Source organism: Rhinatrema bivittatum, chromosome 2 (genome assembly GCF_901001135.1).
Source record: "Rhinatrema bivittatum chromosome 2, aRhiBiv1.1, whole genome shotgun sequence".
NCBI classification, from domain to species: Eukaryota; Metazoa; Chordata; class Amphibia; order Gymnophiona; family Rhinatrematidae; genus Rhinatrema; species Rhinatrema bivittatum.
The window spans coordinates 589055898-589081243 of NC_042616.1; the positions used below are offsets into that span (position 1 = coordinate 589055898).

At 47.8% G+C, this 25346-nt stretch overlaps 1 protein-coding gene across 1 annotated transcript in view; it reads right to left on the reverse strand.

Moving 5' to 3' along the window:
- Positions 1-25346, reverse strand: part of SMCHD1 (structural maintenance of chromosomes flexible hinge domain containing 1) — a 1156633-nt gene that overhangs the window by 168515 nt on the left and 962772 nt on the right. Inside the window, 1 exon segment of the mRNA XM_029591083.1 lies at positions 3451-3641. Within this exon segment, the coding sequence (XP_029446943.1) occupies positions 3451-3641 (191 nt within the window).

Genomic DNA, 25346 nt, shown 5'->3' on the forward strand with positions numbered 1-25346 from the left:
ACAATGGGAATAGTATCGATAGGCAGTGGCACCAGTGGCCACTGAGGCATCGATGGCACCCTGGCTATCAGCATTGGCTGCGTAGGGATGACTGCAAGCAGAACATTGAGGCACTCCAGCAGCAGTGCTAACATTGAGGTGCAGGCTCCAGCACAGGTGGGGTCGGCGGCTCAATGCCCTGGAGGCCTCGAACAATCGCCAACTCAACCCTGCGTTAAAGCTCCTCCCTGAAGGCCACTGACAGTGCAGCCTGAGGAGGCGGCTGCATAGCCAGATCCCCTTGGTGCACCAAGAGGGAATTGGTACCCGGCACCAGAATCGGTGGGGAACGCCTTGGACCCCAGCCTCGATGGAGGGTGTTACCTCCTTGCCATGGGGTCACTTCGGGGGCATCACAGCAGAAGCTGGTGCCAACCTGAGCCTGGCACCATGTAAAGACAGAGATGGGTGGCGATGTTTCTAGGACTTCCCATGGTGCTCGGCCCAGTCTTTCCCTGGTGCCGAGGACGAAGGGGACAATTCAGAAATCCTCGAACAAGAGCAGACCTGAGAAGGCTGATCTCCGGCACCCCTCTCCACCAGAAGCCCCAGAGAAGGGGTGGACACCAAGGGATCGGTGTCCATCGGTTCCCCTCATCTCTTTGGCATCGATGTTCCCGATGCCGGTGTCGAGGGTTTGGACTTCCTGGACCCGAACAGCTTCTCCATCTTGTCAGGCGGACGTGCTGACCCTTGGGGGTCATCTGGTGGCAAAAATGACAGTCCTGAAAGTCATGCAATGCCCCCCAGGCACGGGATACACATTTCATGCCCCTAGTCCGAGGGCACTGGGGGCCATCAACGAAAACCAGACACCATGATGAAAAATGGCTAGCGAAAGGTCGATGACTGGCAGACACCGAGGGATGGCATTACCAGGAATCGACCACACAGAAGGCAAAAACTTACCATGCTACCTGCTAACTAAAGCCAGGAGGAATGAAGAGGGACCCAGTGCAGGAAAAAAACATCTTCTGAAAAAAAAGCACGAGTTCCACAACTGCGAGATGACAGCTCCGCAGAAAAAAGACTTAAGAGGGACCCTGCGTGGACACATGGATAGCGCCATGCTGGGCATGCTCAGTGTGCCAGACATAAGTTTTCCATGCTGGGCTCCATCGGATGATGGCACCCATGTGTGAGGACTACCAACCTGCTTGTCCTAGGAGAATGTTCTTAATGTGGTTTATGATCAATTGTTTTGTGTTTGTCTGACATCCTAAAATTTAAATTACCAAAAAGACCCAAAAAACAAAAAAAGTTCTAAATTCATCTAAAAACCTTTTTCAGGAAGCTTATTTTAAATAAAACAGCTTTGCTGTGTGCTGTTTTAATACTTTTTGTTTTGTTTTACAACCATGTTTGTTTAGAATTTTAAAGTTTTGAACAACTTTAAGTGTTCATTAGGAATGCTTGTACGAGTTCTTAAGTAATTTTGTCATGTTTTTATTAGTTTATTTTAGCTATGTTTTTGTATGCTGAACTTTTATTATGAAAGTCCTTTATGTGATCAGCTTAGGGATTTTAAGCGAGTTATAAATAAACCATCATGAAGAACTGGTAGGCCGCTATGTGGGCTATGAGCATGGCACCTTGAAACTTTCCTCCCAAGGATGTCCATAGATCCCTTCCTGGGGGCATCGAAGAGTGAGTCCTAGAGTGCTTGGCCCTCTTGAGATTTGACAACCACAGATTGGTGTGGTACCTAGCATTTGTCGAATCTGGGAGCCTTTTAGATGACAAACCACATCTGCCTTCTTATTTACAGAAGCCACTGAAAGGGGCTTCTCCCACATCCTCAAAAGCAACTCCTGACGGATCTTGTGCATCGGGACTGCCACAATCTCCTTAAGAGGCTCCACATATTGAAGGATATCCAGCACCTTGTGCCTGGGGTCTTCGCACTTTGCAAGGCTTATCTTGAACTCACTGAGGAGATTACCCATCCACTTCACTTGTGAAAATTTCTTAGGTCAAGGCTCCACTTGACCTGGTCTGGCCTATATGGTTTAATTATGTTTTACCTGCTAGGTAAAATAGTGTAAGCTCAAATAGTGTAAATAACTTAGAGGTTAATTTGAAAAACATATTTGTAGAAAATAAACTTGAGACATTCTGCAGTAAGCTGAGCTGTTCTATAAATGTGACAACCACATCAAAAGAGAATTTTAAGTCTTATGCATGTTGCTTATAGTTAGCATTACAGGAAGACGCCTTGTAGTTTTTCTAATATAATGTAGATGGAACTATTAGATAAAGAAGTACCGTAGTTACTTTCCTCTGCTAGCAATGTGGGTTTGATTAAAAGCAAAAGGAATAAGTGACATTTAATATAAGAGCTAAAATAATACATTGCTCCTATGTAGTAAGTATAAAGATATTTTTAAATATGGAAGATAGCCTAATTCAAAGTGTCAGATGTTCAGACATGTAGAAAGCATCTCTGACATCACAGGTGTGTTAGGAGACAAGTGACCTTTAAGTAGCGCTTCTGTGACCCCTGCGTTCTTTTAGTGTCATGGGTAGACTTATGATCTGCAGTTTATGGACTGTGTCCACTGTCCAGTTTGTGGGTTTCATACCTGGGATGTACAAGACTGCTAATGCTGTGCCATTTACTACAATGGTCTTTGAAATGTATAAAAAGCCACAAAGATCTGTCAGTAGCTAGAAATGACTTAAGTCTTTTCTCCCTGCACATGTTTGTAAAAAGGCCTAATAAATAAGATAAGCTTTTCAGTTTTTGTCGAGTGATTCTTTTGTCTTTAAGGGAAAACTGCCTAGGGTCTAAAAATTCCTTCCACACACTGTAGATGAGGACAAAATGAAGCACATCAAAACCTTCAAAAGTCATAAAGTTCTGCTTCTATAGAACACAATGGCCTGAGCCAGAAATCTGAACCTGGAAGAACCATGTAGCAGTGTGGAGTGCTGGCACTCATTCAAGGGGTCAGTTGACAGCCTTGAAATCAAAGATTAAGTGAGATTACTTGGGCATTTTCTTAACTTTCCTATGTCTGGAAAGCAAGTTGAAAAGTGTAGACTTTTCTCAGTAGAGAGTACATTTAATAGAAAACTTGAATTCACAGCTTTCTCAGCATTTCCTGCAGTTGAGGTAATTATTTTAGTGGTTCTTTCTTAGCCACTGAAGGCCTATTTTGTACTAAGTCACTAACTATCCTTTAGCAGTAAACCCACTTGGATACTACAAACCTCAATAACATAGAGAGCTACAGTTTGGCTACAGCTTCAGATCGTCTACATTTCCTAAATTATATTCTGCATAAAAAAACCCTCACTGAAACTGCAAAAGACTGGTAAGCCAGCAATCTTAAAATAGTGATATGACTTCAGCAATAAAAATTCTAATATCTATTAAAAAGTAAAAGCTAAAGATTTTTCCTCTGTTACCTATTCCAATCGGGAAGTGTTTTCTTATAAATCGAATCCAAGGGCAAAACTTGTTGCTGGCCTTGTGTCTCATCAAAGATTCGGCGAGCGGCTTCAGTAGTCATGGTGACCACACAGTCCATGTCACTTGCCATGTGCCATGAGATGACCGTTGCTGCTTCTTCATCCTCAATTTCTGCTAAATGTGCAATCTGTGATCAAAACAAAAACAATTGTTCATGGTCACAAAAATAGTAGTCATCTATTCAGTACCATTAAAATAGATTATTGCACAACTAAAACATGATGCTCTTATGAATGTACTTAGAATTTCCTTAAAACTTTTACTCATACTTCAACAGCTACAGTGAAGAGTAAACAAGTAAGATACCATGACCAGAATGAACCATGAACATTTGTATACAGATAGATGCACACAAAATAATGGCCTTTAGGGAAATTCATTCGGCAAACTCATCTCACTTAATTCATTCAGCATACTCATGTCTCACTTGTGAACAATACCAGTGGTAGACAGTAAAAATAAAGCATTTGGAATCTGGAAATGAATAAAAACAGATTTCCTTTCAGCGAGACGAAGTCACCTGATATGTAAATACGACATAACAGTTCACCACTTCATATAATAAAATAAATTATCATCAAAACTCATTAAAAAAGTGTTTTTCTTCTTCATGTCCATTCATCAAAGTCATATTTCTTTCCACAGATTAGCATACTTCAGTGCTTGTGAGCTGGTCTCAGTAAGATCCTGCACTGTGCAGGAGCCATCCTCAAGTAATAGGTGTTGTGATTCTGCCCGCAGCCGGAGCTGCGGGCAGCCTCTCACTTATCTTCAGCCAGCTGGCCTGAGTTCCGTTGCAGACATCCCTCACGGCAGAGAGCCGCCATCTATCTTCTTTCCTCCAGCAGGAAGCCACGGATTTCAGCTAATGGGGCGGTCCGGGCTGCCGGCGCCACCATCTTCCCACAGGCCTGGAGGCCTGCTCTTCAGCAGCAGGACGCCGCCATTGCCGTTCCCATGCGGCTGGAGAGCCGCTGACGTCATCGTCCTCTTCTGCGGCCGGTGGGCCGCTCTGGAGCTCCTCTTCATGGCCTGGAGGCCGCCACCGATGTTTCCTGGTGGCTGGAGCCGCCTCCGGACCTCCTCTTTGCGGCAGGAAGCCGCCTCCCTCGTCGGGGCCCTGCTCCGGCTCCTCCTGCTTTTAGCGTCTTCAGCAGGGCCACTGTCCGTGGTCCTGCACTTCTCTTCCCATTTCTCCTTAGGCGCAGGGCTAGTGAGGGAGTGGTCTCTCTGGCCCCACCTGATGGGTGTTCCTGTCCAGCCCTACAAATGGACTCAGTTGCCACTTCAACTTTGCCTTCGCAAGGAGCTGGTCTTCCTTAGACTCCTCGGCTCTGCTCCTGCTGGCATTCCTGTATCTTCGTGGGATTCCTCGTTGTCTGTCTTCCTGGTCTCGTCTTCATCCTGGTTGTCCTGGTGTATTCACGTCTAGATGTTTTTATGTCCTGTAGTTCTTTGTCCATGTTCCTGAGGCTCCGTCATTCTGTCCCAGTGGTCCGTGACCACCCCCGCTGGGAAGTGTAGAGCGCTGGCGGGATTTCCTCCATCTCACGGGGCCAAAGATCATCTTCGTCTTGATGTCCAGATGTCCTCCATCTCCTGACGCCCTCTGTCTCCGATGTCCAGAAGTTTGCCCCTTCCCTGGGCAGACCCTGCTCCCCTTGTGGTCCGCGACCAGCCGGCTGGCTGTGTAGGGCGCGTAGGGGACAGAGTGGTCCGCGACCAGCCCAGCTGGGCTGTGTAGGGTGCCTGAGGGACCTTGCTCGCCCGTCCACCTTCCTCCAGTTCCTGGACTTCCGTTGTCCGTCCTCCTCTCCTAGCTGCTCTTGATCGAGTGTCTGTGAGTGGCGGAAGGCCCAGTGCTCTTGTGAGTTCCGGACTTTTATTCGTCTGTTTTTAGCTTGTCTTGTTCTCAGATGTCCTGGTCCGGATCCTACTCTCCGTGGACCGTCCTCAGTCCAACTTCTCTGACCTGTTCCGCCAGGTCTACGAAGCTCAGTCCAAGATGGTTGCTACACTGAGTTGCCCGGATTCCTCGCCATGCCGAGTTTTAGCTTCGTCTTCAAGTCCAAGTTCCACGTCTTCGTCTCATTTGTTCCAATGTCCATGTTTTCGTCTCATCTGTCCAACATCCAGTCTTCGTCTCATCTGTTCTAAGTTCCAAGCTCCAGTGTCTGAGTCTTCGTCTCTTCGTCCTGTGCCAAGATGTCTTCGTCTGCCCTTGACCTCTGTCCGGCCTGCCGTTTCTTGCCGTTACCCAGCAGCAGATCCGAAAGGGCTTGGAGTGGTTGGAGGACCACTCAGAAACCACAATTGCGTTGGTGGCCTCACGGAAGCGGGCAGGTCCGGTGGAGGGTCAGAGCCTCCAGATTCCCAGACGAGGACCCGTCTCTCCGCAAGGGCACACACATTTCGTTCCACAATGGGGAGCGCCCCCTAGCGCTCCCTTCCATCACATTGTAACAATAGGCATGTTGAAATAGGTGTTGAATGGTCTGCCTTTCACCACAATTGCAGGTCTCAGGTCTGGTAGAGTATCTCTATTTTGTTATGTTGGCTCTTAGCCTGTCGACTTAGGTACAAAGACAATTTAGGAAATTTCAGGTAATCTTTTGCTACTCTGTCCCTGCAGGAAGCTGTTCAGTCGCTCTGTTACCCATGCTAATCCTTTTAGTCAGATCTCCAAGTTGTAGCTACCATATCTTCTCGTCCTCTTCTCGTCCGCCCGCTCCCAGCCGCCTCACGTCTCCTCCTCTGCAGGGGCTCTCGAGGCCCGATCGGGGCTAGAGCCCGCTCGCAAACCCCGCGAGCCGTGCAGAGGAGGCAACCGGGACAGCAAAACAAAAGAAAAAGAAAGAAGAAAGAGAGAGAAAGAAAGCAGAAGGAAGGGGAAACCGCAGAGCACATGCGGTGAGTCAGCCGCACCCCCTGAGAGGCACTAGGCCCATCAGAGGGCGCCAAAAAGGCCTTTAAATCGCTGTGCCTCCCACCGGCGTCGCGTGTCCGAAGGAGCGTGACCTAAGGGGCCTGCCCCTTAGTGCGCCCCCAGGACAGAAGCCCCGCCTGCTACCACTCCCCCTACAATACTTCATCCGAGCTCTCACCCAGCATTCTCCAGCTCCCATCTTTTCATCCAGCCTCTTCCAGCCTCGGCCAGAATCATCCAACAATCTTTCCAGGCTTCGCAGTACCCTTCCAGCTCTGCCAGCTTCTGCCAGCATCCACCAGCCTCACCCAGCACTCTTCCAGCCTCGGCCAGCATTCATCCAATAATCTTTCCAGGCTTTGCAGTACCCTTCCAGCTCTGCCAGCATCCACCAGCCTCACCTCTGCCAGCTTCTGCCAGCATCCACCAGCCTCACCCAGTACTCATCCAGCATTCGCCAGCGTCCACCATCATCTACATGCATCCAGCTGTCATCCAGCACTCATCCAGCAGTCTCCCAGTCTTTGCAGCACTCTTCCAGCTCTGCCAGCTTCTGCCAGCATCCACCAGCCTCACCTCAGCACTCATCCAGCATTCATTCAGCTTTCCCATCATCTATCAGCATCTCATTTGCCAGCATCTCCCAGACTGACTTATTCTCAACCCTCTCAAGCAACCACCAACATGCTCAACCTAGGCTTCATCATAAAGATACGCTCCTAATACCCAACCTGCTCCCAGTGCTCCAGTACAAGCACCTTACCGCTCCTGCTCAGACTCCAGACAACCAGAACAGACAAAAACTCATTCAACTCTCAGACATCTCCCCGCATACAAGGAATCCCCAACTCTCCCATCCAAGCACCAGCAATCATCTCTAAGACTGACACAAAGACAGGAGACAAAGACCACTATCAACAACTCATACACACGACAACCCTCCCTTTCTACACCATCTGAGAAGGCACCATGCAAACCTACCCCATCCCTATCATTTATCATCACCACACCTACCACTCGAAGCTTTCACAATGATCCCCGAGCCATACAACGAGATCTCTCATCCCAATCATGATTTCACCCCTCACCCAGCTATGAGGACTCACGATATTCTCTCTAACCCTCTTCAACGCTCAGTCCCTTACTAAGAAAACCCACATCCTTAACGATTATCTGCTGGACTCCAAACCAGACGTCTGTGCAATCACGGAAACCTGGTTAAAAAGTTCCGACACCCCCTTGATAAACCAGTTACCGATACACCTCTATGATTTTTTCTCAATTCCAAGACTCAAAAAAAGAGGGGGCGGTCTGCTCCTAGCCACCAAAAAAGAACTCAATTTCAGCCAGCAACCAGTCAAGACCTCCTCTAAAAAACTGGAACTAGGACTGTTCAAGTCAAAACATATCCAAATTCTCCTAGTATACGCCCCACCAGGATTACTAGACTCCGATGCCTCACCCCTCATAGAAACCATTGCTAAACACATCAACACAGATTCACCAGCTATGATACTGGGGGACTTCAATCTGCATGTTGACACCTCTCCACTCTCTCCCAATTGTGAAACCTTCCTCTCCACACTCCTGGCAATGAGCTTTGAACAAATCATCAATAAACCCACCCATAAAGCAGGACACACGCTCGACCTCATCTTCCTAAACTCATACCTGTCAAACAAAAACATTTCAGACTGCACCCCTGTCCCCTGGTCCGACCATTCCCTAATATCAGCTACCCTCACGACTCAAGGAAACCCTATTCAGCCTCAACCTCATTCCACCATCCACTTCAGGAAACCATATGCCTCCGACATGCTCAGTGAATATCTATCCAAGGAACTCCCTTAACCTGGACATCTCCAACCCCAACTCAGCTCTTCTATCCTGGCGCAATATCACGGAGTCAATAGCCAATAAACTTTGCCCCAAAGCAACGAAAGTTATCAATTGGACACAAAAAAGGAAACCACCCTGGTTCTCACCAGATCTTAAACGGATGAAGCAAGACCTCAGACACAAGGAAGGCACTTGGGCGGAAGACCCCCAACACTATCCGATTATAAATGCACCATGCATATTTATAAGATCTCTCTCTTACAGGCAAAAAAAAGACTATTATGCCAGCAGAATTCATGATATTCAATATGATGCCAGGGCCCTGTTTTCCTATGTATCCCAACTCACTAAACCCTCTCCCCCTACCATCCCAGATGACCAGGCTCAATCCAAAGCAAATGAGCTAGCACTCTTCTTTCAGGATAAAATTGCAAACATACTAGCGCTTCTTCCTACCAACTCAATCCCCCCAACCCTAAACTCCAACACTACTTTTTACCCTGGAGCCACTCTTGACTCCTTCGAGCCCACTACCCCTCTGGAGATTGAATCCACCCTCAAGAAGTTGAAACCATCCAGCCATCCGACGGACCACATCCCAACTAAACTTCTGCTCCTCATCCCGGGAGCTATCTCCAGATCTCTGGCTGACATCATAAACTGCTCCCTAGCCCAAGGAATCTACCCGGATGAGCTAAAAACGGCATCCCTCAAATCCCTCTTGAAGAAACCCAACCTGGACACAAAAGAACTCTCCAACTTCCGACCCATATCCAACCTCCCTTTTCTAGCGAAACTCACAGAGAAAGTGGTGAACACACAGCTCTCAGACTACCTGGAGGAACACAAAATCCTATACCCTTCCCAGTACGGCTTCCGTAAATCATCCAGTACAGAAACCCTCCTCATCTCCCTATCAGACCACATCCTCTTGGGCCTAGACAAAGGGCTCTCATTCCTGCTTGTCCTCTTAGACATATCTGTGGCGTTCGACACCGTGAACCACACCATCCTTCTAAATCGCCTCTCAGACATTGGATTATCTGGATACACTCTCAGATGGTTCAACTCCTTCCTCAACAACAGAAGCTTTAAGGTTGGAACCAATAACAAAGAATCCCCTAATTTCAAATCAACACTAGGCGTCCCCCAAGGCTCTTCTCTATCCCCTATCCTCTTCAATATCTACTTACTGCCCCTCTGTCAGCTGCTCACAAACCTAAACTTAATACACTACCTCTAAGCAGATGACGTTCAGATCTTGATCCCTATAAAAGAATCCCTTCCAAAAATGCTTAACTACTGGGAGAATTGCCTTAAGTCCATTAACCGCCTACTCATCAGCCTGAACCTGGTTCTCAATGCAGCCAAAACAGAAATCCTTCTTATCTCCCCCGACCATTTGGACAGCACCGTTCAGACAGTCCCTAACCTCCAGTCCACTCAAGTAAGATACTTAGGAGTAATCCTTGATAAACATCTGAACTTAAAGAAAGCAATCAACAATATCACAAAGGACTGTTTCTATAAGCTTCAAGCTCTGAAAAGACTCAAACCCTTTCTTCATTTCCAGGACTTCAGAACTGTCCTCCAGTCAACACTGTTCTCTAAAACTGACTATTGCAACACTCTCCTCTTGGGGCTCCCTATCTCCATCACCAAACCACTACAGATGCTCCAGAATGCAGCAGCTAGAATCTTAACCAATACTAACCGGGGAGCTCACATCACTCCCATACTCCGAAACCTGCACTGGCTGCCAATAAAATACAGAATCTTGCACAAGGCACTCAACATAATCCACAAATCCATCCACAATCAACTACCTCTAGACCTTCAGATCCCATTCAAACTTTACTCATCCGCAAGACCCATCAGAGAAGCATATAAAGGAACACTTCAAGTCCCACCAACTAAATCCACGCGTCTAACTTCCACCACAGAACGTGCACTCTCCACAGCGGGCCCCGTCATCTGGAACAACTTACCGACTGACCTAAGATTGGAACCCTGCCTTCTAACCTTCCGAAAAAAACGTAAGACTTGGCTTTTCCTCCAAGCCTTCCCTTAAGTTCTAACATATCAACATACTTCTCAATCAGACTCAGCCTAATTGGCTAGACTCCCTGTCCAGCCCCAGTATATACATATGTATTCAACCTCTAGTTTTTGCTTTCCTTTTAATTCCTGGCTATTCTAGCCCCCAAGTTCAATCTCCCTGTTATATGTAACTGTGCTTTGGCCTTCCTGTTATATGGTTATTTAGTTAGTCCCTAAGTTCCATGTAAACCGGTTTGATGTGAATCTTGTCATGAAGGTCGGTATAGAAAATGTTAAATAAATAAATAAATATCTTCTTACAGGCAGTCACAGCTGTTGTGTTATTACTTCTGTTGTTGTAAGTTACTGTATGTCTTCAGGTGGTTTTCATTTTTTACCACAGTGTAACTATACAGCGTGCCTAGAGCTCTCTGTTTGCTGCTTTCCTCTATTTGGCTGGCCTGGTCTCCTTTAGAGTCTGGTCTTCTAATAACAGGTATGTGTACTCAGCGCTGAAGTTACATTGATAAAGCACAATGGTTATGATGGTAGCTGAGTGCATTCCCTATTTTGAGTTTACAAGGTTATTGATGATGCTTCAGGTGCTAGTCTTATTTCTTGCCTTTTCTATGTGGCTCTTAAAAGAAACTGTGCAGTCTGTGGTCACTGCGATTTCACAAGGTAGAAGAGAGAGAGCAAGACCTGTATCATATTTAGATTTGGTCAAAGTTGATTAATTTATCATAGTTAGTCTAGCTAGTTTAAATGTCAAAGTATGCTCGATCTGGGTGAAGTTTTTATTTATTAAATAGCACAAGTTATATACAAGTTTAAATCATATTCCATGACCTGATAGAAGATGGCGTGACTATGAAAAAATGATATAAAAATAATTTTAAAAATGTAGAGATTACTTACCTGATAATCTCGTTTTCCTTAGTGTATGCAGATGGACTCAAAACAAATGGGTATAGTGTGCTCATGCTAGCAGTTGGAGACGGATCTGATGTCAGCACGGGTACATATACCCCCACAGGAAGTGCTGCAAATCAGTAATCTTCCTTGCAAAAGCTGTAGCTGACCGATCAATTAAATGAACAGGATTACCCTGACCAATTGATAGTAGCTGGAGACCGCCAGTGATCACAACCAGAAGGCGTCGACACCCGGCAGGGTGGATGGCCTATTATAAGAAAACATGGCTTACCGTGAGTCGGTGAATCCCCATGTATGCCGGCAGCCGGGCAGGATGCTGAGTCCATCTGCATACACTAAGGAAAACGAGATTATCAGGTAAGTAATCTCTACATTTCCTAGCGGGTAGCAGATGGACTCAAAACAAATGGGATGTACAAAAGCTACTCTCGGACTGGGCAGGAGGCTGCCCGAGGACCGTGTAGGATTGCCCTCACAAATGCTGTGCCTCCATGGCCTGGACGTCCAGACGGTAGAATCTGGAGAAGGTATGGAAGGAGGACCACGTCGCCGCTTTACATATCTTTGCCGGCGACAGCAGCTTAGCTTCTGCCCAAGAGGCCGATTGTGCTCTGGTAGAATGAGCTTTGACCTGTAGAGGCGGTGGTTTTCCCGCCTCTATGTAGGCTGCCTTGATAACTTCTTTAATCCAGCAGGCGATGATTGGCCGTGAGGCCGCTTCCCCTAGCTTCTTCCCGCTGTGCAGGACGAACAGGTGGTCCGTCTTTCGTACTGCTTCTGACATTTCCAGGTGTCTGGACAGCAGTCTGCTGATGTCGAGATGGCGTAGCATTCGACCTTCCTCCGACTTCTTCAAACCTTCTGTGGTAGGCAAGGATATGGTTTGGTTGAGGTGAAAGTGTGAGACTACTTTGGGTAAAAAGGATGGAACTGTACGAAGATGGATAGCCTCTGGAGTGATTCTGAGAAATGGATCACGACAGGATAGTGCTTGTAGCTCTGAGATGCGGCGTGCTGAACACACAGCCAGCAAGAACACCATCTTCAAGGTTAACAAATGGAGGGACAGGCCTCAAAGGGGCCTGAAGGCTGATCCCGCCAAAAATTCCAATACTAGGTTGAGATTCCACAAGGGCACTGGCCACTTCAGTGGCAGGCGAATGTGTTGACTCCTTTCAGGAAACGTGAGACGTCTGGGGTGTTTGGCAATGGTGTTGCCGTCACTCCTGGGACCGTAGCAAGACAGCGCTGCTACCTGAACCTTGATGGAGCTGAGGGAAGTCCAAAATGATAGGAATCTTAGCGTGCGAAAGCTGGGGACCCGTAGGTGTCGGTTGACTGACTTGAGGTCCAAGACAGGCCTGAAAGTGCCCTCCTTCTTGGGTACTATGAAATAAATGGAATAATGCCCAGAATTTACCTCTCCCGCAGGTACTGGGATTATGGCTTTTAGGGCCAGGAGCCTCTGTAAGGTCACTTCTAGTGCCCGCTGCCTTGAGCGGTGAACAAGGAGATTCCACACAACTTGTTCGGCGGAAGCCGAAAGAAATCCAGGTAATATCCCTCTCGGATGATGGCGAGGACCCACTGGTCCGAAGTAATCTCGACCCACCTGGGGTAGAAGAGGGTTAGCCTGCCCCCTATGGCTGCTACCCCCGGATGGGTCGGCTGATTGTCATTGTGGGTTGCGGCCGGGGCCGGAACCCGAGCCGGTTCTCTCTTCTTGTTATGCTTAGTCCGAAAGGACTGGTTCCTGGCCTGGGAACGAGGTGCTCGATAGCGAGTCCTGTAAGGGTTGAAGCGCTGCGAATTTCTACCTCTAGATGGTCTAGAAAAAGAACGCTGGCTCCTCCTCGCCCTGTCTTCTGGTAGACGGGGTAATGGGGAGGCACCCCATTTAGTAGCCCAGCTCTCGAGATCGCTGCTGAACAGTAAGGAACCCTTAAAGGGCATTCTTGTGAGTCGTGTCTTGGAGGACGAGTCGGCCGCCCAATGACATAGCCAAAGCTGCCTCCTGGCTGCCACTGAAGAGGAGACTCCCTTGGCTGCCGTATGAACGAGGTCGGAGGCTGCGTCAGTGAGAAATGTGAGAGCTGATTCCATGTCTGCTCCCTGGGTGTTGTTTCTCGCCTGTGATAAACAGGGGCGCGTCACCACGGTGCAGCAGGTCGCGATTCGTAGGGACATGGCTGCTACCTCAAAGGCTTGTTTCAGAATGGTGTCCATGCGTCGGTCATGCGAATCCTTGAGGGACGCTCCCCCCTCAACCGGAATGGTGGTGTGCTTCACTATTGCGTTAACTATGGCATCTACCCTGGGGCACGCCAACAGCTCCTTGGATGCCGGATCCAGAGGGTACATGCCTGCCAAGGCCCGACCCCCTTTAAATGAGGCCTCCGATGCCTTCCATTCCAGATCGATTAGCTGCTGTGCTGCCTGTAAGAGGGGAAAATGGTGAGCCAGTTGGCGCAGGCCCTCTAACAGGGGGTTCATTTTAGGGTCCCCTGGGGTATCCTGGCCCGGAATGGCCAGCTCCGATAGGCATTGCGAGACCAGGCCTGAAAGATCCTCTTTCTGGAAGAAGCGCCCTCATGGTCCGATATGGCTCTATCTCTGAGGGAAGTTCACCCTCCTCGGGGGGCTCCTCCACTGTCCGGGGAGCAATCCGAATCCCCATAAGCGGGGCTGTCGGGTGGTGAGTGGCTGCGCCTAGGTCTCGAGGGTCCAGGGACCCGGATCAACCGGGACGGAAAGACCTATTCGAGGAAGCAGACTGCATCTGGACAAAGGCGTGAATCCCTTTGAATAATTCCACCCAGGAAAGCGAAGCCGGATCTGGCCGTAGGGGCACCAGGTCTCTCAGGTTCTCTGGTTGCTTGCCGCAGCCCGCTAAGTCCGGTGTGCTCCCGGAGGAACCGCTGGGCTGGGGCCGGTCCTGTCCTGGGACTCCCATGGCCTCCTCACATTGGGCACATAGTGAGTCTGCTTCCTCGCTCTGTGTGGCTCTGAGGTTGCTTGCTGAGCAGAGGCTTAGAGCTTTCATGCCAGATTCTGGAGGTGCCGGCTCTGCGGCCGCATGGGCTCTCTCATGCTCCATTCGCCTGAAATTCGGTATCGTCCAATGATGTGCGCTTAACAAGTGTGAGTAACAGCATGCACCTAGAACGGGCGTCTTATAAATGTGCGCCAATCCACGGGCGTCTTATAAATGTGCGCCTATCCCCGGGCGTCTTATCAACGTGCGCCTATCCCCGGGCGTCTAATAAACGTGCGCCTATCCCCGGGCATCTAATAAACGTGCGCCTATAAACGTGCGCCTATCCACGGGCGTCTTATAAACGTGCGCCTATCCACGGGCGTCTTATACATGTGTGCCTATACAAGGGCGTCTGATAAATGTGCGCCTATACACGGGCGGCGTACAACTTGCGAACAGGCGCCTATCGTGTGCGCTAACAACATGCGCCTATCGCGTGCGCTAACAACGTGCGCCTATCATGTGCGGTTAGCAACGTGTGGCTATTGGCGAAGGTGAGTAGGCAGGCAGAATGGCGACCTCCTTGGCGTGCTGCCTCGTAGGCAGGCCCAGCTAATCCACACTTCCTCGGAGACCAAGTAAAGATATACACCTTACCTTGTGTTCGGCGCTTCCCGGCTGCGGGGGGAGAGTACCTTCAACCGCCGCACATAAGGAAGTGCGCCCGCTGCCTCTAGGCCGCTCCCGAACCCGTCTCGCTCGGGGGCCAAGTCCACGCCGGGACCGAGGCTGCCTCTAGGCCGCACCCAAACTCGTCTCGCTCGGGGGCCAAGCCGCGCTCGAGCCCTTCTCACTCGGGGGCTAGGTCCCTGCCGCGAACCGGCCACCGGACCGAGGCTCTTACCTCCGAGGGACCACAGGAGTCAACTCGGGAAACTCAACTGGGTGAGTGACCGCCAGGTATCACCGCAGGAGTGTGGGGCTTGACTTCAATAGGTTTCTTCTAGGAATTTAGTCGTTAGAATTTGGAAACACGCTCAGCGAGCGTGAGGTAGCTCCAAACTGCTTTGGAGACGGAAATTACTGATTTGCGGCACTTCCTGTGGGGGTATATGTACCCGTGCTGACGTCAGATCCGTCTCCAACTGCTAGCATGAGCACACTATACCCATTTGTTTTGAGTCCATCTGCTACACGCTAGGAAATTGCTGACTTTTGATACTATTAAAAATTAGTATTAAAAAAAACAAATAAGCTATATTTCTCATACAGGCGCCTGAAAAAAAGCACCAAATCAGCTTAACAAAAATGTATACTCACTTCAGGCATACACCACCTATACTGCATGCATCAGAATCCACTCCCAGAGCTTTACAGAAAAATAACTATATGCTGGAGGCTTCCTATGGTCTGCCAGACCAGCTGCCTGTCAGCTAATCTAACAAAGCTCAACATTTTGTAAGAAATAAAGAAACCCTCAAAGAGTGCAGAGGGATGGGAAGTGTAACATTGTTCTACAATTATCAGAGGACAACTACAGGTAAGCAATTTTACTTAGATTTTTTAAAATCAATATTTTATGGAGTACTTTAACATCACATAAAGTATAGCAAATGTTGCTTACCTGTAACAGGTGTTCTCACAGGACAGCAGGATGTTAGTCCTCACATATGGGTGACGTCACAGGATGGAGCCCAATCACGGAACACTTTTATCAAAGTTTCTAGAACTTTGACTGGCCCCTACTGGGCATGCCCAGCATGGCACCAACCCTGCAGCCAGCAGGGGTCCCCCTTCAGTCTTTTTTTAAAAGCTACAGGTAGTGTCGAAAAATAAAATAAAATGAACCCAACTCCGCGGGGCGGCAGGCGGGTTTCGTGAGGACTAACATCCTGCTGTCCTGTGAGAACACCTGTTACAGGTAAGCAACATTTGCTTTCTCACAGGACAAGCAGGATGGTAGTCCTCACATATGGGTGAGTACCGAGCTGAGGATGTCCGAACATGCACCAAATGTATCCAACGGCGTGCAACAGGCACAACAACTGGGGTGGAATTTGGCAAAGGGCATCCTGAACCCCACCGGGCAGGCAGAAGGGTGTTGGTACGTCACGTTGGAAAAAGGTTACGGAGGACAGATTGGCCGAAGATGGAATCCTGTCTTCCGGCTTTGTCCAAGCAATAGTGGGCTGCGAAAGTATGGAGTGAGCTCCAGGTAGCAGCTCTGCAAATGTCAGGAAGCGGCACCGATCGTAGGTGTGCTACTGAAGTCGCCATGGCCCTCACAGAGTGTGCTTTAACACGGTCTTGGAAAGGAATGCCTGCTTGCTGATAGCAGAAAGATATGCAATCCGCCAACCAGGAGGAAAGAGCCTCCTTACCCACAGGTTGCCCTAATTTGTTTGGATGGAAAGAGAAGAATAACTGAGTGCTCTTCCTGTGGGCAACTGTACGGTCTAGATAGAAGGCTAGAGCACATTTACAGTCAAGGGTATGCAGAGTCTGTTCCCCTGGGTTGGAGTGAGGCCTGGGAAAAAAGATAGGTAGTATGATGGATTGATTAATGTGAAACTCTGAAACTACCTTGGGCAAAAACTTAGGGTGAGTGCGGAGTACCGCCCGGTCTTGCAGAAGTTTAGTGTAAGGCGGATAGGTGACTAGGGCCTGTAACTCGCTAACCCTGCGAGCAGAAGTGATAGCTAAAAGGAATAACACTTTCCATGTGAGAGATTTAAGGTCACAGGAGTGGAGAGGTTCGAAAGGTGGTTTCATGAGCCGACCGAGAACCAGATTAAGGTCCCAAGAAGGGGCCGGAGGATGTAAAGGTGGCTTGATATGGAGCAAGCCTTTAAGAAATCGTATTACGAGGGGTTGTACCGAAATAAGGACATCCCCGATTCCTTTATGGAAGGCGGCTCTACTGCACTGACATGCATTCTAAAGGAAGAGGGTCTTTAGAACGGATTCTGATAAATGCCAGAGATAGTCCAAGAATTTTGGGATTGGACAGGAAAAGGGATCAAGGGACTGGGAAGTGCACCATGATGTGTACCTTTTCCATTTATAGCAATAAGATTTTCTTGTGGAAAGCTTCCGTGGAGCAATCAGGACACGAGAAACTGATTCAGAAAGGTTAAGAGGTTGAAGGATTAACCTTTCAACATCCATGCCGTCAGGGACAAGGCTTGAAGATTGGGATGGAGTAGGCATCCATCGTTTTGAGTGATCAGATGCGGGTCCGTTCCCAAGGGAATGTGCCTGTGGATGGAGAGATCCTGGAGTATGGGAAACCACACTTGGCGCGGCCAGTGAGGTGCTATCAGGATCATGGTTCCTTTGTCCTGACGTAGCTTCACGAGAGTCTTCGAGAGAAGAGGAAGTGGAGGGAATGCATAAAGCAGACCGATTGCCCACGTGAGGGAGAATGCATCTCTGGGCCGAGAGTGCTTGCTCCGAATTAGGGAGCAGTAATTGTCCACTTTGTGGTTCTGAGGGGACGCAAAGAGGTCTATTTGGGGATAACCCCATTGCTGGAAGAAAGAGATCGCTACCGATGGATTGAGCAACCACTCTTGCGGTTGGAAGACACGGCTCAGTTTGTCTGCCAAGACATTGTTCACTCCCGGCAAGTAGGTGGTCCTGAGGTACATAGAGCGGGAGAGCGCTTCCGTCCAGATCTGCTCAGCTTCCTGACACAGAAGGAAGGAGCCTGTGCCGCCTTGCTTGTTGATGTACCACATGGCCACCTGGTTGTCCGTCTGAATCAGGATGACGTGATTTGATAGGCAATCTTGAAAAGCTCTGAGAGCATATCGCATCGTTCGAAGTTCCAGAAAATGTATCTGGTGTAGAAATATTTTTAAATAAATAAATAAAATAAATCCTTGCGTCTGTAGATTGTTTGCATGGGCTTCCCAACCGATGTTGGAAGCGTCGGTGGTGAGAATGATTTGAGGATCTGGTAGGTGAAAAGGCAGTCCCTGGAGGAGTTTGGTGTGATCTTTCCACCAGGCGAGAGATAGACGGAGTGCGTCGGTGATGTAAACAATGGTTGACAGAGGCTGAGTGGCTTGAATCCATTGTGACCTCAGAGTCCAATGCATGACTCTCATGGCCAGGCTTGCCATTGGTGTCACATAGACTGAGGACAGCATGTGTCCCAGCAGGACGAGGAATTGGTGAGCTGTTGCTGTGTGTTGAGACTGCAACTGGTGAGCTAGAGACACGAGGGTTTGAACTCGCTGTTGAGGAAGAAAGGCTTTTGCCTGTAAGGTGTCCAAGTCTGCCCCAATGAAAGATAAGGTTTGAGATGGGAGTAAATAGGATTTCTCGTAATTGATGAGAAATCCTAGAGATATTAGAGTGTGAATGGTCAGGTTCAGGGAGGACCGACCAACTTGCTGGGTTGGGGCCCTGATCAGCCAGTCGTCCAGATAGGGGTAGACATGGACACCTTCCTTCCTGAGAAAGGCTGCGACAACTACGAGGCATTTGGTGAAAACTCGTGGTGCCGATGCTAGGCCGAAAGGGAGCAATCGATATTGGTAGTGCTTTTGGCCTACTAAAAAGCGGAGATACTTGCGATGAGCCGGAGCTATCGCAAGTATCTCCGCTCTGCTCTCTAGACTCGGAGGTCTAGAGAGCAGAGCCAGTCTCCTCTTTGTAGCAGAGGTAGAAGAGAGCCTAAGGTTACCATCTTGAACTTCTCTCTTTGAAGGTACTTGTTGAGGGCTCATAGGTCCAGAATTGGACGGAGTCCTCCTGACTTTTTTGGAATCAGAAAGTACCGGGAATAGAATCCTAGGCCTTGTTGTGAAAGAGGGACAGGTTCTATTGCTTTGACTGGAGAAGAAGGGAAACCTCTTGCTCCAGAAGGACAGAGTGGCCGGTTAGTCCCCATGTTTGTAGAGGTGGGGAGTCCGGTGGAAGAGTTAAGAAGCTTAGGTGGTAACCCTGAGCAATGATTGCTAGCACCCATTGGTCGGTTGTGATTGAGTGCCACTTTTCGTGAAAGTGACCTAATCGACCTCCCACTGGTATGCTTTGTAGAGGGATCTGGCTTCCGCTCTCCAAGTGAAAGTCAAAAACCCGAAGCAGGCCCTGGCTGGGGAGCTGCTTGCGGTTTTTGCTTTCGAGGCTGGCGCGGCTGAGATTTTTGATAAGGCCTCGTCGGTCTGGATCTGGTTGGTGGTGGATAATACTTCCGTGTACGGAAGAATGATTTCTTAGAGTCCTTCTTGAAGGGCTGTTTAGAAGGGAAATCAGAAGGTTTCTAAGAACTTGTGTTTTATTTATTTATTTATTTATTTAGCTAGCACTTTTATATACCGACTTTCCAATAACAGAGTTACTGATCAATTCGGTTTACATTCTCAACAGAAACAATGACAGGTTAATGTCTTACAATGAACAGGTAGATGTAACTTGGATACAGATATATGGGGTAAATAACATAACATAAATATAAATGCTACAGAGCCTAATGTAGGCTAAAAACCAAGGTGAAAGGTATAGAGCTGGGTAATAGATTGTAGTCTGCCAAGGATTCATATAAGGCCTGAGGGTTCTGGAGATGATCTATATAGTTCTCTGGGGGGTTACCAAAGAAGGGGTCCTTGGCAGGGATAGTTCAGCAGGCTGGTGCTTATGAGAAAAACCAAGGTGAAAGGTATAAAGCTGGGTAATAGATTGTAGTCAGCCAAGGATTCATATAAGGCCTGAGGGTTCTGGAGATGATCTATGTAGATCTCTGGCAGGTTACCAAAGAAGGGGTCCTTGGCAGGGATAGTTCAGCATGCTGGTGCTTATGAGAACGCTTGGTTGAATAACCAAGTCTTAAGTCTTTTTTAAAATATAATGGGGCATTGCACTAATCTGAGGTCTGACGGGAGAGTGTTCCAGAGTTGGGGACCGGCTGTAAAGAAGGCTCTTTTACTTAATGTTGATCTAATCGGTGGAATCTGAAGGTTGTTTTTGTAGGCTTGTCTCACTGGCCTGGTAGAGGTGTGTAGTTTGAGAGGGGGATTTTGAGCCTCGAGTGGGGCAAAGTTATGTAGTGCCTTGTGGATTGATGAAAGCACTTTGAAGTGTATTCTGAATTTGACGGGAAGCCAGTGTAGACTTTTTAAGATGGGTGAGATGTGTTCTCTTTTGTTAGTCTTGGTTAGGATCCTTGCAGCAGCATTTTGCAACATCTGAAGAGGTTTTATGGCGTTAGCAGGGAGGCCTAGTAGAAGTGCGTTGCAGTAATCTATTTTTGTGAGAATGATTGCTTGTAGAACTAATCGGAAGTCTTGAAAGTGGAGGAGTGGTCTCAGTCTTTTTAAGACTTGTAATTTGAAGAATCCATCCTTTATGATGTTCTTGATGAGAGATCTGTAATTCATTTGGTTATCTAGTATAACTCCTAGATTTCTGACTTGTGGTGACAAAGTTAGTTTGTGAGGACAGGTTGGTAATTGAGTGTGTGTGGGTTTCCGTCTTGGGAGATGAGGAGGTATTTTGTTTTGTTTTGATTAAGGATCAAATTGAGGCTAGTGAGCAAGTTGTTGATGGCTTGTTGGCATGAGTTCCAGAAGTCCAGAGTTTTTTGGAGAGATTCGGTAATTGGAATCAGTATCTGAACATCGTCTGCGTATAAGTAGTATATGAGATTTAGATTGAGGAGGAGCTGGCAGAGTGGGAGAAGGTATATATTGAATAAGGTTGGTGAGTGAAGATCCTTGTGGGACTCCCAAGTTGCAGTTGACTGGTTGAGATTCCTCCTTGTTGACTTTGACCTTATACTGTCTGTTCTGTAAGAATGATTTAAACCAGTTGAGGGCTACATCTCTAATACCAATGTCTGACAGACGATCTATTAAAGTGTTATGGTTTACCATGTCAAACGCTGCGGTTAGGTCTAGGAGGATGAGAAGACAAGGCTGTCTTTTTTCCAGATTCAGTAAGATGGAGTCCGTTAATGAGATTAGGAGGGTTTCCGTGCTTCGAGATTTGCGGAAGCCGAACTGCGATGGGGAGAGGATGTTGTTATCGTTTAGGTATTCTGTTAGTTGTTTATTTGCAACTCGTTCCAAGATTTTTGCGATGAAGGGTAGATTAGCTATTGGGCGAAAATTGGCTGGGTTATCTGGCGACAGATTAGGTTTTTTTTAGGAGTGGTTTTATGATTGCCATTTTGAGAGGGTCAGGGACTAACCCTTGGGCTAAAGTGCAGTTGATGATTTGTGCAATGGGTTTGGAGATGGTTTTTTAGCGCAAGTGATGAGGAGATTGGTTGGGATGGTATCCTGAGGATGTGAAGAAGGTTTGAGCTTTTTTATGATGTTTTCGATCTCTAGAGATGAAGTCGGTTCAAATTCCCCAAATCTTGCCTTTTGTGAAGGAGAGGCAACTGGTGGTGTTACTGTCGTAGTGTTTTTGTTATTCTTTGATTGAGTTAGTAGGTTTGGGATTTTGTTTTTGAAGTAGGTTGCAAGTTCTTCTGCTTTGCTTGCCGCTTTCTCATCTGGTATGGATGAAAGTGGGGGTTTAGTGAGGGATGAAACCAAAGAAAAAAGCGCTCTGGGGTCGAAGATGAAGTGGTGGATTTTTTGTGAGTAAAAGTCTCTTTTTGTTTGGAGGATGGATATTCTGTATAGGTGCATCGTGGACTTGAATGCCGTGAGGTTAGCAGCTGTTGGGTTTTTACGCCAATGTTGTTCTTTTTTTCTAAGATCCTGTTTAATGGTTTTTAGTTTTGGGGTGTACCAGGGTTTCCTATTGTCTTTGTTTGCTTGGGAGGCTTTGGTTATAGATGGGCATGTAGTGTCAGCCACTTTTTTGGTGATGTTGTTCCAGGAAGATATGGCTGAGTCCGCGTTTGTGAGGTCCAGTTGGTTGAGCTCTACAGATAGGCTGTTGCTGAGTGTTTCCTGGCTGCACAGTTTCTTGAATTGGATTGTGTTATTCTGCTTTTTTGGTGGGGTAGGTAGGTTTAAGTTTAGTACGGCGTTGATCAGCTTGTGGTCTGACCAAGGAACTGGAAGGCATTTTGGTTGGGAGGCAGTAGTAAGTTCATGGTTAATGAAAATGAGGTCCAGCGTATGACCTGCTTTGTGTGTGGGTTCATTAATTAATTGTTTGAAACCCATGAAGTTTAGTGTGTCTAGGAAGGATTCGCAACTAGGTGAGCGAGGGGATGTGTCCACGTGGAGATTAAAGTCCCCCAGGAGAATCGCTGGTTTGTCTGTATCGATGTGCTTAACTATATTTTCAATCAACGGTGATGGATCGGCTTCAAGATATCCTGGGGTGGCGTATATAAGACCTATTTGTAGGTGGGAGGATTTGAATACTGCGAATTCTAGAGAATGAGTGGATAATGTAGTTTGTAGAGACATTCCTAGTGTATTTTTTGCTGCGAGAAGGAGACCACCTCCTCGTTTTTTAAGTCTTGGGATAGAGAATATGTTGTAAGAGTGGGTGGGGAGTTGGTTGATTGAGGCGATGTCTTCTGGTTTTAACCAGGTTTCAGTGATTGCAAATAGGTCCGTGTTTGTTTCCAGAAGATAGTCATGAAGAAGGTGAGTTTTCTTTGTCAGAGACTGTGCATTCAGCAGCGATAAGGTGAAAAGAGAGAGGCCCAGTAGTTGGTTTATGGGTGAGATGATGATAGGGATGAATCTTTTGTGTGCAGAGTGTGGTGTAGCTTGTTTTATGGCTGGGGGTCTCTTGAAATTGTGGATGATAGGAATGGCTGATACTGCCATGCTTAGATTCTTGAGAAGGTTGTAGCCGAAGTTAATTTGGAGGTGAGCTGTTGTGAATGGTGGTGGGTTGGTATTGCACCTGGATTGTCGGTGAGAGGTCCGGGTAATGGTCTTTATTTTAGAAAAAGGACTTTGTTGGAGACCTGGTTTGTGATTAGGAGTTGTTCTGCATTTAATGCAGTAGTCCATCTTTGTATTTATACTTTCATCTTTGTATTTATGTATTTATAAATTTATAAATTTATGTATTTATCTTTGTATGTATGTATTTATACTTTCATCTTTGTATTTATACTTTACTCACACTCCATTTACTCTATCTCTTTTATATATATATATATATATATATTTTTTTTTTCTATATAATATTTATTACTACATTACTATGTTTAATTGGTTATCTATTCTATTTGTTCCATAATTTATTGTTAGTTCTATTGTTACCTGTTTTATTGATCAACTGTTCTATGTAAAGCCCACTACTCTTTTTGGGCATTTAAAAGTTGTATGTAAACCGGATTGATTTGTAGTTCCTACAAGAACTTCGGTCTATAAAAATTAAAAATAAATAAATAGTCCGGCTATTGTCTGCAATGCGTGGACAGTTGTGTGTAAGGGACGGTGTTATCCCGGAGTGACTGCAGAGGCCTCCACTAAGGGCTGCATGAAGGGGCGCACAAAGGGGCCAGCCCCTTTGACGCGCTCCTTCGGCGTGCGGCGTTCGACGCGCGGCGTCTGGGTGTTCTATTAATTTTAAAGGGCCGCTGGGCCTCAGCCGATTGGCTGCCTTGCAGCCGTCTGTTGATTGGTTCGCTGGCTTTCGGGGGCGGGCTTTTTGTCGCGTGGTTTGCAGGGGAAGTGAACGGAGCCTGCCTTGCCTCGCAATCGGCGTCGGTCCTGCCCGGGTGTTAGGTGTTCTTTGATAGGAGGTATAGATGAGTATGGCTTCGTTCTTTTTGCTTTCTTTTGGGCTGATTCAACCACTACTGAGTGGTGGTCAAGCTGAGGTTTGTGAAAGCCAGGTGCTGACTGTACGAGATAAGTAGAGTCAGCTTTTTTATGTACTGGAGCAATGGATCCAGGATTCTCCCAATTCTTTTTTAGAAGGTCAAGAAAAACCTGATGAATTGGAATGGAAGTGATCACTTTAGGGGCATCCAGGAATTGGAGAAGCTCCATCTGGTGCCTGTCATCTTGCTCCGTCTGAAGTTGAAAAGGGACCAATTCCGACATTTCCTTCACAAAACTGATGAAAGAGAGGTCCTCTGGAGGAGAACGCTTTCTACTTTCAGTAGGAGAGGGTGGTGAAGGTAAATCATCGGTGTCTGTGGACGTATCATCCCCCCAGGTGTCATAAGGATCAGCGGGCTGACCTGTAGGACCAGGAGGGGGTTGGATACCCGAAGGTCCCGGCTGAGGCTCCGAGAAAGTCGAAGGAATCACCGGGGGCACCGAGAAGCCCTGGCGGGCATCGGTGCCGGCATCGAAGGTATTGATGGCGCCGATGTGCGTATCACCCCCGATGAATGAATCGGTGGCGAGGGACGACACAGCATCGATGGCTGAGACACAACTCCCGAAGGAGGAATGCGGAACGGTGTTTCTCCTCCTGATGAAGCTGTCATCGGGGAGAACACCGGGGCTGTCAGCGACCCAGGAATTACCGGTGGAAGGGCGGTCATGAGCGCTTCCATCCGAGAAAGCAGCGGTGCCAGCGCTGCTGGAATCGGGTCAGTGACCGGTTCCACTCTCGGTGCCGGAGTCTGTGCCAGAGGGAACTGGAGCCGTTGCATCGCCTTGTCGATGGCCTCCTGGACCAGCCGGTCCAGTTCTTCCCGGAGACCTGAGGTAACAAGACCTGGCTCCGTAACAGAAGAGGGAGGCTGAGGCAGAGCCGGAGGGACCACCTTTACAGGCAGAATCGCGACTCCCAAACCCCGATCGGGTGAGGGTTGCCTCGATGTCTCGGTCGCAGGGGTGGACGGTGCCACTCCTGGCCGGGGCTTCTTCGATGGAGGTTCGGATGGTATCGAGTTCGATGGCTTCGGTTCCTCGAGGGTCCGAGACTTGCGATGCCGATGGCGATGTTTCTCCCGCCGATCCCCTCGATCTTCGGGGGAAGGGATGGGAGTCGATGGCCGTGAAGACGTTGATGGCAGGCGGTCACTGGACGGTTGTCGATGGTGGTGCGACTTCGACGGTGCCGGTTCCGATGACGTTGATGCGATGGACGGCGTCGGGGCGTGAGCACGGAAAAGGAGTCCCATCTTCTCCATTCTGGCTTTGCGACCTTTTGGTGCAAGTCAGGACGTCATGCTCACTACCTAAACACAATACACAGACTCTATGAGGGTCTGTAATAGA